The sequence below is a fragment of the Chrysemys picta genome, chromosome 1, assembly GCF_011386835.1.
Source record: "Chrysemys picta bellii isolate R12L10 chromosome 1, ASM1138683v2, whole genome shotgun sequence".
NCBI classification, from domain to species: Eukaryota; Metazoa; Chordata; order Testudines; family Emydidae; genus Chrysemys; species Chrysemys picta.
Genome location: NC_088791.1, coordinates 193,448,864 through 193,460,883, shown reverse-complemented (window position 1 = coordinate 193,460,883; position 12,020 = coordinate 193,448,864). Strand labels below are relative to the sequence as shown.

Below are 12,020 nucleotides of genomic sequence, written 5' to 3'. Positions count from 1 at the left end.
GTACATTGCCAAAGAGCCACAGTAATACATCAGCAGCTCCCCCTGCCAGCTCCCAGCGCCTCCTGCCCATTAGCAGCCCCACCAATCAGCACTTCCCCCTCCCTCCCCCACCTCTCAATCAGCTGTTTCGTGGCATGCAGGAGGAGCGAGGGCATGGCAGGCTCAGAGGAGTGGTTGGGAAGGCGTGGAGTGGGGGCAGAGCCAGGGGTTAAGCAGTGAGCACCCACCGGCACGTTGGAAAGTTGGTACCTGTAGCTCCAGCCCCGGAGTCGGTGCCTATACAAGGAGCCGCATATTAACTTCCAAAGAGCTGCATGTGGCTCCGGAGCCAGAGGTTGGCCACCCCTGCTCTATGGGCTTTGTACTTTTGGGGAAATGCATAAATAATGCCGATTAATCCCAACTATCCATACAACTTGATGGGGGTTAAATTATATGTTATCGCTCAAGAAAGAGACCTTCGAGTCCTTGTGGATGGTTCTCTGAAAACACCTACTCAATGTGCAGTGGCAGTTAAATAAAGCTATCAATATGTTAGGAGCCATTAGGAAAGGGATAGATAATAAAACAGAAAATATCATAATGCCATTATATACTTCCATGGTACGCCCACACTCTGCATACTGTGTGCAATTCAGGTCACCCAGCTCAAAGAAGAGATAGTAGGGCAATAAAAATTATTAGGGATATGGAACAGCTTCCATACGAAGGGAGATTAAAGAGACTGGGACTGTTCAGTTTAGACAAGAGATGGCTAAGGAAGGATATAATAATGGTCAATAAAATCATGAATGGTGAAGTCTATAAAATCATGAATGGTCTGGAGAAAGCGAATTAGGGAAATGTTATTTACTCCTTCACATAAACCCTTCATATAGAAATCACCTGATGAAATTATTAAGCAGCAGGTTTAAAACAAACAAAAGGAAGAACTTCGTCACACAACGCACAATCAACCTGTTGAACTTGTTGCCATGAGATACTGTAAAGGCCAAAATGATAATTGGATTCAACAAAGAATTAGATAAGTTCATGGAGGAAAGGTCCATCAATGGCTGTTAGCTGATGGTCAGGGACATAACGCCATGCTCTGGGTGTCCCTAAACCTCCAACTGACAGGAGCTGGGACTTGATAATAGGAGATGGATCATTTGAAACTGCCCTGTTCTGGGTGTTCTTAAACCTCCAACTGGCCACTGGGCTAGACAGACCATTGGTCTGACCTAGTATGGCTTTTCTTATGTTCTGAAGGCCCCATCTGAGTCATTTTAATCTACTCTCTGGTCACAGGTTCTAGCAGTGAAAGGGCTGAGAGGTGCCAAATGCAGTTCAGCCTGTCACATTAACACAGTTGAGAAACAGCCCCCGAGACCCATCTAAGAGTGGTTAGACCACAAGGTTCCACCCAGGGTGAGGTGTACGAAGGCAGGCCTGTCACGTAAGGGGTGCACTAGAGAGTGATTAAAAGGGGTCTAAGGCACAGTTCACCCTGTAACTGTGAGAGGTGCATTGAACTATTGCACCTTAATCCCTATTTAGATCTCATTTACATCAGACACTCAGCTCTCGGTGCCATTAAAATGAACAGAGTGATTTCATGTGGCTTTCTTGCTTAACTAATGATCAAAGATGGGCTCAAATCAAAATCCTGGAGCTGAATATCTCCAGATGTTGGATCTGTGTCCCTAGTTTTGCAGCTTTGACCCTAGAATGGTCAAACAAACCCCTGATCTGAACACACACAGAATTTGGAAAAGTTTGATTCTGGATCTGAGTTTTGCAGCCTTGTCTATTTCTACTCCAAATATCCCTGGTTTCCATCTTTGGATGTAAAAGGGACTCTGAGTGTGTGAACAAGGAAAACAGAAAGGGGAACAAAGCTGGACAAAATTATCTCATCTCCCCTCCAGTGTCCCTTGAAATTGTGGGAATGAATGGATGCATACAGTAAAGCAGCAGCCACAGATCACTTTTGTGGGCTGGAATTAACTCTTAAACTAAACTATTTCTCCTTAAAGCTGATATATTTAGTTGTCTTCTCCTATTACCATTTAGGGCATGATTATGCCCTTTCTGTGTGGATACACTACAAGTGGGAGTCAGAGAGAGTGCTGGGGAATACCTTCCTGTCAGGAGGTAATGATAATTTGGACAGCTGGGCTGGGAGTGCTAGGGGAAAGGCGCTGGCCAGCACTACCGCCAATGCTTGATATTCCAGCAGTTCATCTTTGTGGGACAGGGGCAGGACCCCACCCTTGTGCTTCCTGGCAAGTATGGGGACAGTGCTGGCAGTATCTTTTTCAGTGGTGTAACAGGAGTTTTTGTTCACTGTGCTCCTATCAGCGCCTCTGGATAGACTCTCTCTTATGAAGACTCTTATGCCTCCAGGCAACTCCACTTAAAATCACAGAATCACAGGATGAGAATTCTTCCGCTTTATCTGCTCTGATTAGGCCTCAACTTAAGTATTGTGACAAGTTTTTGGTGCCATGTTTCAGGAAAGATGTGGACAAACTGGAGAAAATCCAGAGGAGAGCAACAAAAATGATTAGAAGTCTAGAAAACATGATTCATGAGGGGAGATTGAAAAATTGGGTTTAGTCTGGAGAAGAGAAGATTGCAGGGGACAACAGTTTTCAAGTACATAAAAGGTTGTTACAGGGAGGAGGGTGAAACATTGTTCTCCTTAATCTCTTAGGATAGGACAAGAAGCAATGGGCTTAAATTGCAGCAAGGGAGGTTTAGGTTGGACATTAGGAAAAACTTCCTAACTGTCAGGGTAGTTAAGCAGTGGAATAAATTGCCTGGGGAGGTTGTGGAATCTCTGTCATTGGAGATTATTAAGATCAGGTTAGACAAATACCTGTCAGGGATGGGTCTACAAAATACTTAGTCCTGCCATGAGTGCAGGGGACTAGACTAGAAGGCCTCTTGAGGTCCCATTAGAACACCTCTTCCTCATCCTATCTTAGCTCTGCCATGTACAGGCACATTGTTGAGCCTTAGGTTGTATCTACCCTAGAAATGCTATAGCAGCACAGCTTCAGCACTGCAGTTGCACCACTGTAGTATAGACACTTACTACAGTGATAGAAGGGGTTCTTCCATCACTGGAGTAAAACCATCTCTCTGAGAGGTGGTAGCTAGGTCAATGTAAGACTTCTTCTGGCGACCTAACAGTGTCCATACCGGGGCTTAGGTTGCTTAACTAGATCGCACATAATGCGAAATTTTTCACAACCTTGAGCAACTATAGTTAACCCAATTTAACTTGATAGCGTAGACCAGCTTTCAGTGCTTAGCAATATTGGATGTATTGCATTAAACATGCCAAAAAAAGAGAGAGGATTCCTAAAACACATTGTAACTTGCATTTTAGCACTGGGGCTAATTGATCTTAGCCTGGAGAGAGAGCATGCTTTTGAGTGTTTAAATTGCCTTGCAAAACTTCTCCAATGTATTGGTCATAGACTTTTTTACCATTATGTATGAATATCATTTCTTTCCCTTGAAACTCCAGCATGTCACGGAAGACACCAAGTAGGTCAAATCTTGTTCCACAGTCCTAGTACTGTGGGGTGGTTGGGTTTTTTTGGGAGGTGGGGCAGGCGTGAATTAGAATTATCTGCCTGTTGGTAGTCAAACCTATAAGACTGGAAATTTGCTGGAAGGTTCTTCCCTTGGGACATCTAAAACTGGACCATACAGATCAAAGTATATTGTAAGGCATAATTATATGTTGAAAAGAGATCAATTAGTCACTTCATGTGTCTCTTTGAGCTCAGATTTGTGCTTTTCCATTGCCCATGTGGGAGTTCTTTCAGGCATCCACATGGGTTGTATCGGTAGAGTGTGCTGAGATGATTCTATTGCCTATTTCACATAAATCCAGGCAGAGCTTGTGCACTAGGCAATCTTGCAAGCTGTCCCAATAGTTACTATTTTTCTGAAGAGATTTAATGTCTGTTTTTTTTTTAAATGGCCATTTGACTTAATTGTCACTCGTATCTTTTCATAAACCCATAATGTAGGCAAGATTAGGGACATTAGATAGATAAGCTGGTCTCACAGCTAAGGCACTGAACTAGGACTTGGGAGACTGGGTTCCCATGGATTTCCTGTGTTACCTCGGTCAAGTCACCTAATCTCTCTGGGACTCAGTTCTCTACCTGTAAAACAGGCACAATAATGCTTCTTTTCTCCCACCTTTTATCTGTCCTGCCTGTTAACATGGTAAACTCTTCAGGACATGAAGTGTTTTACTGTGTTTGTACACTGCCTACCCTAATGAGGCCTCTGGACACTACCATGACACAAATAACTATAGATTAGAATCAGGTTCCGTAGGCTTGATATTTTAAAGATAAAATATTGCCTTATTTACCGAGTCATTTTGAAAGTCCTGCATACATTTACAGTGCTCAAGTTCAATTTTAATGATGTCATAGTTAAAATACACCTAAAACTTAAGTATATTGAAGTATTTAGAAACCCCTATAATTTGACAAAACTTAACTTCCAGATGCTATATGATGGAAACCAAATCATTTTGCTTACCTGGAATCTAGGAATATAAGTTTTAAGTCCAGACTTGCTCTGAACATGAACATGTTACTGTGAAGCTTGATCTCAGTGATTGCACTGGGAGGTAAAGATTGACCCACAGCCACCAGTCCTACAATTTGGTAACAGGAATCATACAAGGACATGTCCAGCATGTACTGACGTATCTTCAAATAGCCACTGCAGTGGATCACCTGGCATGGAAAGAAAGCATAGTAGATATTTGAAGGTAAAGGAAGAGGTCTTACAGGTCAAGAAAGCATCTTGAGAGCATCTATTTCTCAGCCTCTGCTGCATCTATTTCAATGATGATACAAATAATTTCTCTTAACACCATTTGTCTGGCTGCATAGTTTGTTAAGACTGCTAAGTGTCTTATTTGTAAGTAGAGATGCAGTGATGCTGTGTACCTGTGTTACTGTCGCCAGCACATTGTAATCTGGTATTAAAATGCAAGAGCCCTGGTGCCATATGGACTGCTCTCCAGTTAATGCTTTAAATTAAGGTTATCTAATGTACATTTAATGTAGATACAATAAGATAGTTATTGTGTATTAACCAAATAAACTGAAATTTGCCTTTGATGGTGACTTAATCATGGAACAGCCATACATATTCCTAGCTATACTTTAACAGCCAGTTTGATGTATCAAAACTACTTCTATTGAATTTGTTCTTCATTATGATGAAAAACAGATACATTTTAAGAGACTTATGAATGTAGCCCTAATTATAAATGATTAAATATATATTTAGACACATTAAAAGTGTTGCTTCTTTCCAGTCAGGATTAGTTGATCCCTGTTGACAAATTAACAATGACAATGTCTAGGGGCCAAATTCTAGTCTGACATACATTTACATAATTCCAATTTCCATCCATGAAAATTGCATGTGTATATCTGATGCTAAAATTTAGCTACTAGGCTGTAAGAAGGGATAAATAATGATTTGGGGCAACAAAGGTAAGAGCAAAATGCTCTTAGAAACTCTTTTGAGGAACATAAATATTCTTAGTTTCTAATGGCTACTATTTGGCTATGCACACTCTTGCAAGGCTCAGTCCCAAATATCATGTGGGAAACTCCACAAGTATCAAGTATCAAAACCACATTCTATATATCCCTCAGTTTATTTGTATATTTTCTTTGTTTTGACTTGTTTGTTCTTCCAGTAAAAAGGAGAGTGTGTCCACTGCCCTAAGCAATCCTTGGCAATCCATTATCTATATATCTAAAAATAGATTCCTCTTAAGGCTCCCCGTTCAATCATTAATTAATATGGTAGTCAATAATAACCCAGTGATAACTTACTTAAAATCTCCCATCAGAGCCTCCTCGTTCCCTCACAATTAGGCATATTTGGTTTCCCTTGCACTTAGGCTATTCAGGTGGTACTTTCTGAAGTGCTCAGCATTGGCCTAACCTTGAAGTCACTGACTGATGAGAGCAGAATTAGGGCAATGCTGAGCGCTCTAGAAAAATCACATCTTTAAACAACATACACTGGAATCAGGCAATTGGGCTCCAAGGGGAAAAATGGCATGTGACTCCGCTTGCTGACAAATTGTAATCTAAGAAGAAACATAGAGGGAAGTCACCACCTACTCATTTTTTTTTAAATTGTTTCAATATAAATTATGGATTAGAACAATGTACATTGCAGGACTACACTTCCAGGAATAATTGTTCAAGTTTAAAAGGGTAGGTAAATGTCTGCACCTTGGAAGAATTCTAAAAGAATAGCAAGTCACTCTGAGGTGTTCTTTCTCTTGCTGTTGAATAAGTCATTTATTTTCAGTAAAACTGTGTGTAAGGTGCCTTTCTTAGCTGCTGCTTAGATAGTAGAAATATGTTGTTTATCTTATGGGAGAATAAATGCAGAAAGTAAAGCTGAAAATATATGCTTGAATGGCAGGTGCTAATGTCGGATTACAGTACTTACCATCACCCATGCTCAAGTGCAGTAACTATTAAAACAATAAAAAGAACAGGAGTACTTGTGGCACCTTAGTACTCCTGTTCTTTTTGCAGATACAGACTAACACGGCTGCTACTCTGAAACCTATTAAAACAATGTATGTTAAGAGGTGGTAGACATCAATCCTGAACTGAGATATACAGGCACATGGGGCCATATTCTGATACCCTTACTCATGCTGAACAGTACAGGGAATAGTCTCATTCAAATCAATGGGATTACCTGTGGAGTTAGGTACTAGTCAGCATGAGCATGGGTATCAAAATCTGGCCCATAGCTTCAGGGTGTACTGTTGTATTAATAACAAAATCTGCACCCAGCGGTGGTATTCTGACTCTTTTCAGTAGTAGACTTTGTTTTACAGCTACCCATATAATAAAACCTGTTACTCTTTGAACTTGGAAAGGCTTCAAAACGTTACCTTGTAGCCGCTACATGTCAAGCCTGCATTCCTCTTGGCCAAGACACACTTCATCCGGAGAAAAAATGATCTCTCTATTTCGTACTCTGAAAGCATAAGCCCATTGTGTTTTAATTATTAATCTAGGTTTCAAAAAATCACCCATAATATTTACTTTGACCATTTAACCTAAGTATTTGCAGGGTATTTCAGCCATTTATATTAACCTTTGTATTGTCTTTATTATTTTTAGGGAAAGAAGGCAATAGGAAGATGGCCGTGACACATCTTTGTCCCCATCCATGGTCAGCTGTCTCTGCCAAGGTCACTGATAGTTGTGATTTATTTTAAAGGTTAAAAGAGTTGGGGGATGTAACATTTTGGGGTTCACTCAAGCCAGTCAGGGGTTCAGTCAATGCCTGCTTTGTAAACCTGTATGTCTTTTGACTGCACAGCTCAATTTGATCTCTGTGATGGGTCCTGGTCAGGCCAGCCAGTAAAAATCTGGAAAGAAGACAGTGGAGGAGAGAGAAACTGTCTTGAACAAAGAGTGTATCTTGCTAGATTAAGTTTTAGACTTCTAGATGAACGTGTTCACTTTTATTTGCTTTCAACCATCTCTACCTTTATTCCTTTTACTTGGCATCACTTAATCCATCCTCTTTTGTTAATAAATGTGTTTTGCTGTCATTATAAATCAGCAGTGCTGGTAAAATTCAGTAAAGTGTGTGATTGCGTTAAGCTGGCAGGTTGGAATGTTCTACTGTCTCTGTAGAGGCAGCAAACCTAATGCTTTTTCTGAGAGGGTCTAATGAGAGGAACCGGATCCTGCAGAAGGAATTCAGGCCTGGAAGGGTACTAAGGTCAGCTTGCAAGGAGTATCCAAGTTGGGCAAAGCCAGGGTGAGGCTTGTGGCCTGCTGGCAGGCTGTTAAGGTGAGAGCTCTGAACCAAAGCTGCACAGTCACAAGACACCAGGGCTACAAGGCAGACAATGACTCAACCCCTCACTGGCCTGGGTGAACCCCAGAATGTCAAAGGCATTGAGCCTCCAAGCTTTAAATAAAAGGCCTTTCCATTGAGCAGTGACATCTTAGCCTCTGCTGGCCTCAAGGGCAGGCTTTACAAATTCAGTCTCGCAAATGGTTGGATCTAAAGGCAACAGGTGAACCATGGATCAATATCTTGGAAGCAGCAAAAGAATAGGAAACTTATCAGAAAGTTCATGTTGTAATCTCACTGTACACTGCCAGTCATTGGGCCAAAATTTGCAAGCCTAGACACTTTATAAAGTTTCTACCTATTCAGGGCACCAACAAGCAGACTCCTCTTAAGAGAAGTTTTTAAGCAAAATGTTTTTAATGGAAAAGTCACTGATTTTTTTAATTAAACCCTGCTCAGGTGCATACATATCTTCTTTTAAAAATTTAAAATCCTCATGTAGCAATTTTTTTTTTGAGAAATACCTATTGCAGTTCTAATATATCCAAAGATAGTCAATAGTTCTAACCTTTTGCTATGAACACCATGTGGAACTGGGGTACCACTGAGCCCTCTGACCCATCAGCCTGGGCTCCCTCTCACACTGTGCTGCTGTGATAAGATGCAAAGCCCTCCAGCCTGCACTTTCACCAGCATTCACACAGGTGGGACTCACTCAGCTGCAGTTACATGCAGTGTCTCTAACCACCAGCTTCCCAGCCTAGGACCCCAGAGCAGTACTGTCCTGCCCTGGTCAAATCTGGCCAGTATTTGGGTTTAATACCAAGTCCGCCTCTCCCTCAATGTGAAGAGAACAATGGTAACCAAGCAGAGATTTTCCCCAAGTACTCCAGTCAAAGCTCACTGGTTTGGATTAAAACATAAAATACATTTATTAACTACAAAAGACAGATTTTAAGTGATTATAAGTGATAGCAAACAGATCAAAGCAGATTACCTAGCAAATAAACAAAAAACGCAAACTAAGCTTAATATACTAAATAGATTGGATATGAATTAGCAGATTCTCACCCTAAGAGATGATACAAGCAGGCTGCAGATTTTTAAGGGGCAAGCTGCACTTGCTTTACAGCTTGGAATCCCCAGGTGTTCCATTCACAGGCTAGAAATCCCTTTATCCTGGGTCCAGCACTTCCCCCAGTTCAGTCTTTGCTCCTCAGGTGATTCCAGGAGTCTTCTTGTGTGGGGAATGAAAAACCCCAGATGATGTCACTCCCTGTCTTATATAGCTTTAGCATACGGCGGGAACCCTTTGTTTCGAAATTTGGTTCCCAGACCGGTTTGTGAGAAAATACTGACATCCCAAGATGGAGTCCAAAATCATGTGACCTGGTCACATGTCCTTGTAGAGTCATAGCAGCCATTACGTACAGGCTGTTTGGGAGTGTTCTCAGGAAGATCCCCAGCTGGGGGAAAAGATTCTCCTAAGGCCTGTTGTTTTTCCTGATGGCCCATTACCCTGAATAGGCCCTTCCCCACCCACTATCTCGACTGAAAGCATCTTCTGTGGTGGGCGTTACCCAGGTGTAACTACATTTGAAGTACTGATACATATTCGTATTTATAGCTTCAGATACAAAAATGATACATGCATACAAATAAGATAATCATATTCAGCAAATCATAATCTTTCCAATTACACCTCACATGACTTATCTTGCATAAGATACATCATAATTATGCTATAATCATATAATAATAATATCACCACGAAGAATATGGGGTGCAGTGTCACAACTACCATTTTGGCAGGAATTGACAGAAGTAGCAGAGGAATCTCACTCTGTACTTCAATGAATGGGCACTTTGAAAGGTGTTTTCAGGTAAGTTTCAAAACATTGATTTCTTCCCAGCCTTAGAGCTTGATCCAAAGCCCATTGAAGTCAATTGGAGTCTTTCCATTGACTTCAATGGGCTTTGGATTAGCCCCTAGTATATTGTTCTAACAACCTGTCTTAATTTGACTTTACTGCAAATTTTGTGCTGTGTATTTTTATGCACCTGTCACACAGTTAACACCTGCAGTTGCTTTAGCCTCAGATGCTACATAGAAACTATTAACTCTCTGCATTATACTCTATTTAAAAATCCTAGAAAACATCTGCAGAAAAAGGAAGCACATTTCATGTTAGAGCTATGCTTAAAGGAAAAAATGCAATACACATTGAATCTCACCTAGTATCATCAGCCTTCCAATTCAACTGCTTTTCCTGTTCATTGAACTGAAGGCCCAAGAATTTCCTTACAACTTACTGTCACTTCATGCTAAAATGCCACCCTCTGTATTATTTCAGAATTATGGTTTTACTTTTAATGTTCAATAAAATATTTTTAAAAGGCCAATTTAGGATTTTTTACAATAATATTAAATTGCGCTGGAATTCCGGCAAAACATTGGAATTATCCATTTATCTTACTAATGGAAATTAGTTTCTTGTGGGAACAATAGGCATTTTAATGAACTGGCATATCTACTATCAAGTTTAAATAATGATATACACAAGTAGGTGGGCGGAAGCTATACAGTATGCATCTCTGATGGAAGAATGGTCCTGGGATTAAGGCCTGGGATGTGGGTGGGTCTGAGTTCAGTACATGGCTTTGGTACTGGCTCCCTGTGTGAGCTTGAGCAAGTCACTAACTCTGCCTCAGTTCCTTGTTTGTAAAATAGGGACAATACTTTCCTCTCTCACAGGGATGTGAGGATAACTTCACAACCATTAATGAACAGATGGTGATGGGGGGCCATATAAACACCCAGATGGATGATGAACAACAATTTTTATGACAAGTTCTTTTCTAAAGATCATTTGTGGAAGTGGAAGCAGGGTTTTAAGCAACAGAGCCAACAAATTTTATCAGAAATATTTCTGTAGCACTAACTTTACAATTCTATCGAGAATAGGTTTTGTGTACACAACAGTTCCAATACACAGCCTGGCCTTCATGAGTCTGTAACACTAGGGCGGTGGCAAACTAGTAAGGTGGAAGTTTAACAATTTCTCCCTTCCTCAATATTAAAAATAAAAAGTTCTCAATCTCTCAGGTTTCATGGTGGGGAACGATTCTCTACAGGGAAATTCCACCAAGTTTTTATCTTCTTCCCTGTAGAACTTTGACTTGATGGGTCAGCTTTTCTAATACTCGTATTTCCCATACTTTTTGGGACGAGTCAATTGATTTAGAGGAGTCACATCTCTTCCACCACCTTACAATTATGATTCTTGCTGCAACTATCAAATGGGTAATCGTTTCTTTGTATCTGTTATACAACACAGAACTTTTGGGGAAAATTCACAAAAACACCTGTCATCTCCTTAAAGGAGTTTCCAACCTCTTTTTCAAAGTGTCTGAATTTTTGGACAGATCCACCATATGTGCAGAAACCAGCCCACTTCAGAACACTCATTTCAGCATTTGCCCATGCCTGTACCATAGATGACTTTAACATAGTTTTCTTTTATGAATGTCTATACTGAAGTATAGGGACTGCTGTTCAAAATACTCTCCCAATCCACATCCTTAATTCCCTTGCACAAATCTGCATTCCACCTCTTCATGAAAAGTGTGTTTCCTCTAAGCAAAAACTGAAAATAATTTTATAAGGTGGAAAGAGATCCTTGTGCTTCATAATAGTGACAAGTAATTTTTCACTGTTAATTTTTTTCTCAGATTTACCTTTAAGATGATGTGTTGAAAAATGTTGCAATTGCAGATATTGGTACAGTACAATGGAACTTTAGTATTTCTTGCAAGCTGATTTTTTTCTCCATATTATCTGAATGTAACGTCTGAGTAGTTGCCCAACTCTTGTAATACAACTACAATGCCAGGTTTTAAAGTTTCCCAGAGTTTTATTACGGTTGAATTTGGTGTTATGTACTATGGACATTAGAGGTGATGGGTCTGGGCTTAATTTTTGTTATCCCATGCCTCTATTGTTGCTCTCAGAAAAGGGTGGTTATATATTATTACAGATTAGGACTGTCGATTAATCGCAGTTAACTCATGTGATTAACTAAAAAAAATTAATTGTGATTAAACAATAGAATACCAATTGAATTGAAATTTATTAA

General features: G+C 40.3%; 1 protein-coding gene across 3 annotated transcripts in view; it reads right to left on the bottom strand.

Moving 5' to 3' along the window:
- SIM2 (SIM bHLH transcription factor 2) overlaps positions 1-12,020 on the bottom strand; it is a 72,695-nt gene that overhangs the window by 24,470 nt on the left and 36,205 nt on the right. For all 3 annotated transcript variants that reach the window (XM_042855817.2, XM_065590343.1, XM_065590340.1), the window contains exons 5-6: positions 6,965-7,050; positions 4,558-4,757 (exon numbers count right to left, since the gene is read on the bottom strand). In XM_042855817.2, the coding sequence (XP_042711751.2) occupies positions 4,558-4,757; positions 6,965-7,050 (286 nt within the window). The remainder of the gene's footprint in view (positions 1-4,557; positions 4,758-6,964; positions 7,051-12,020) is intronic.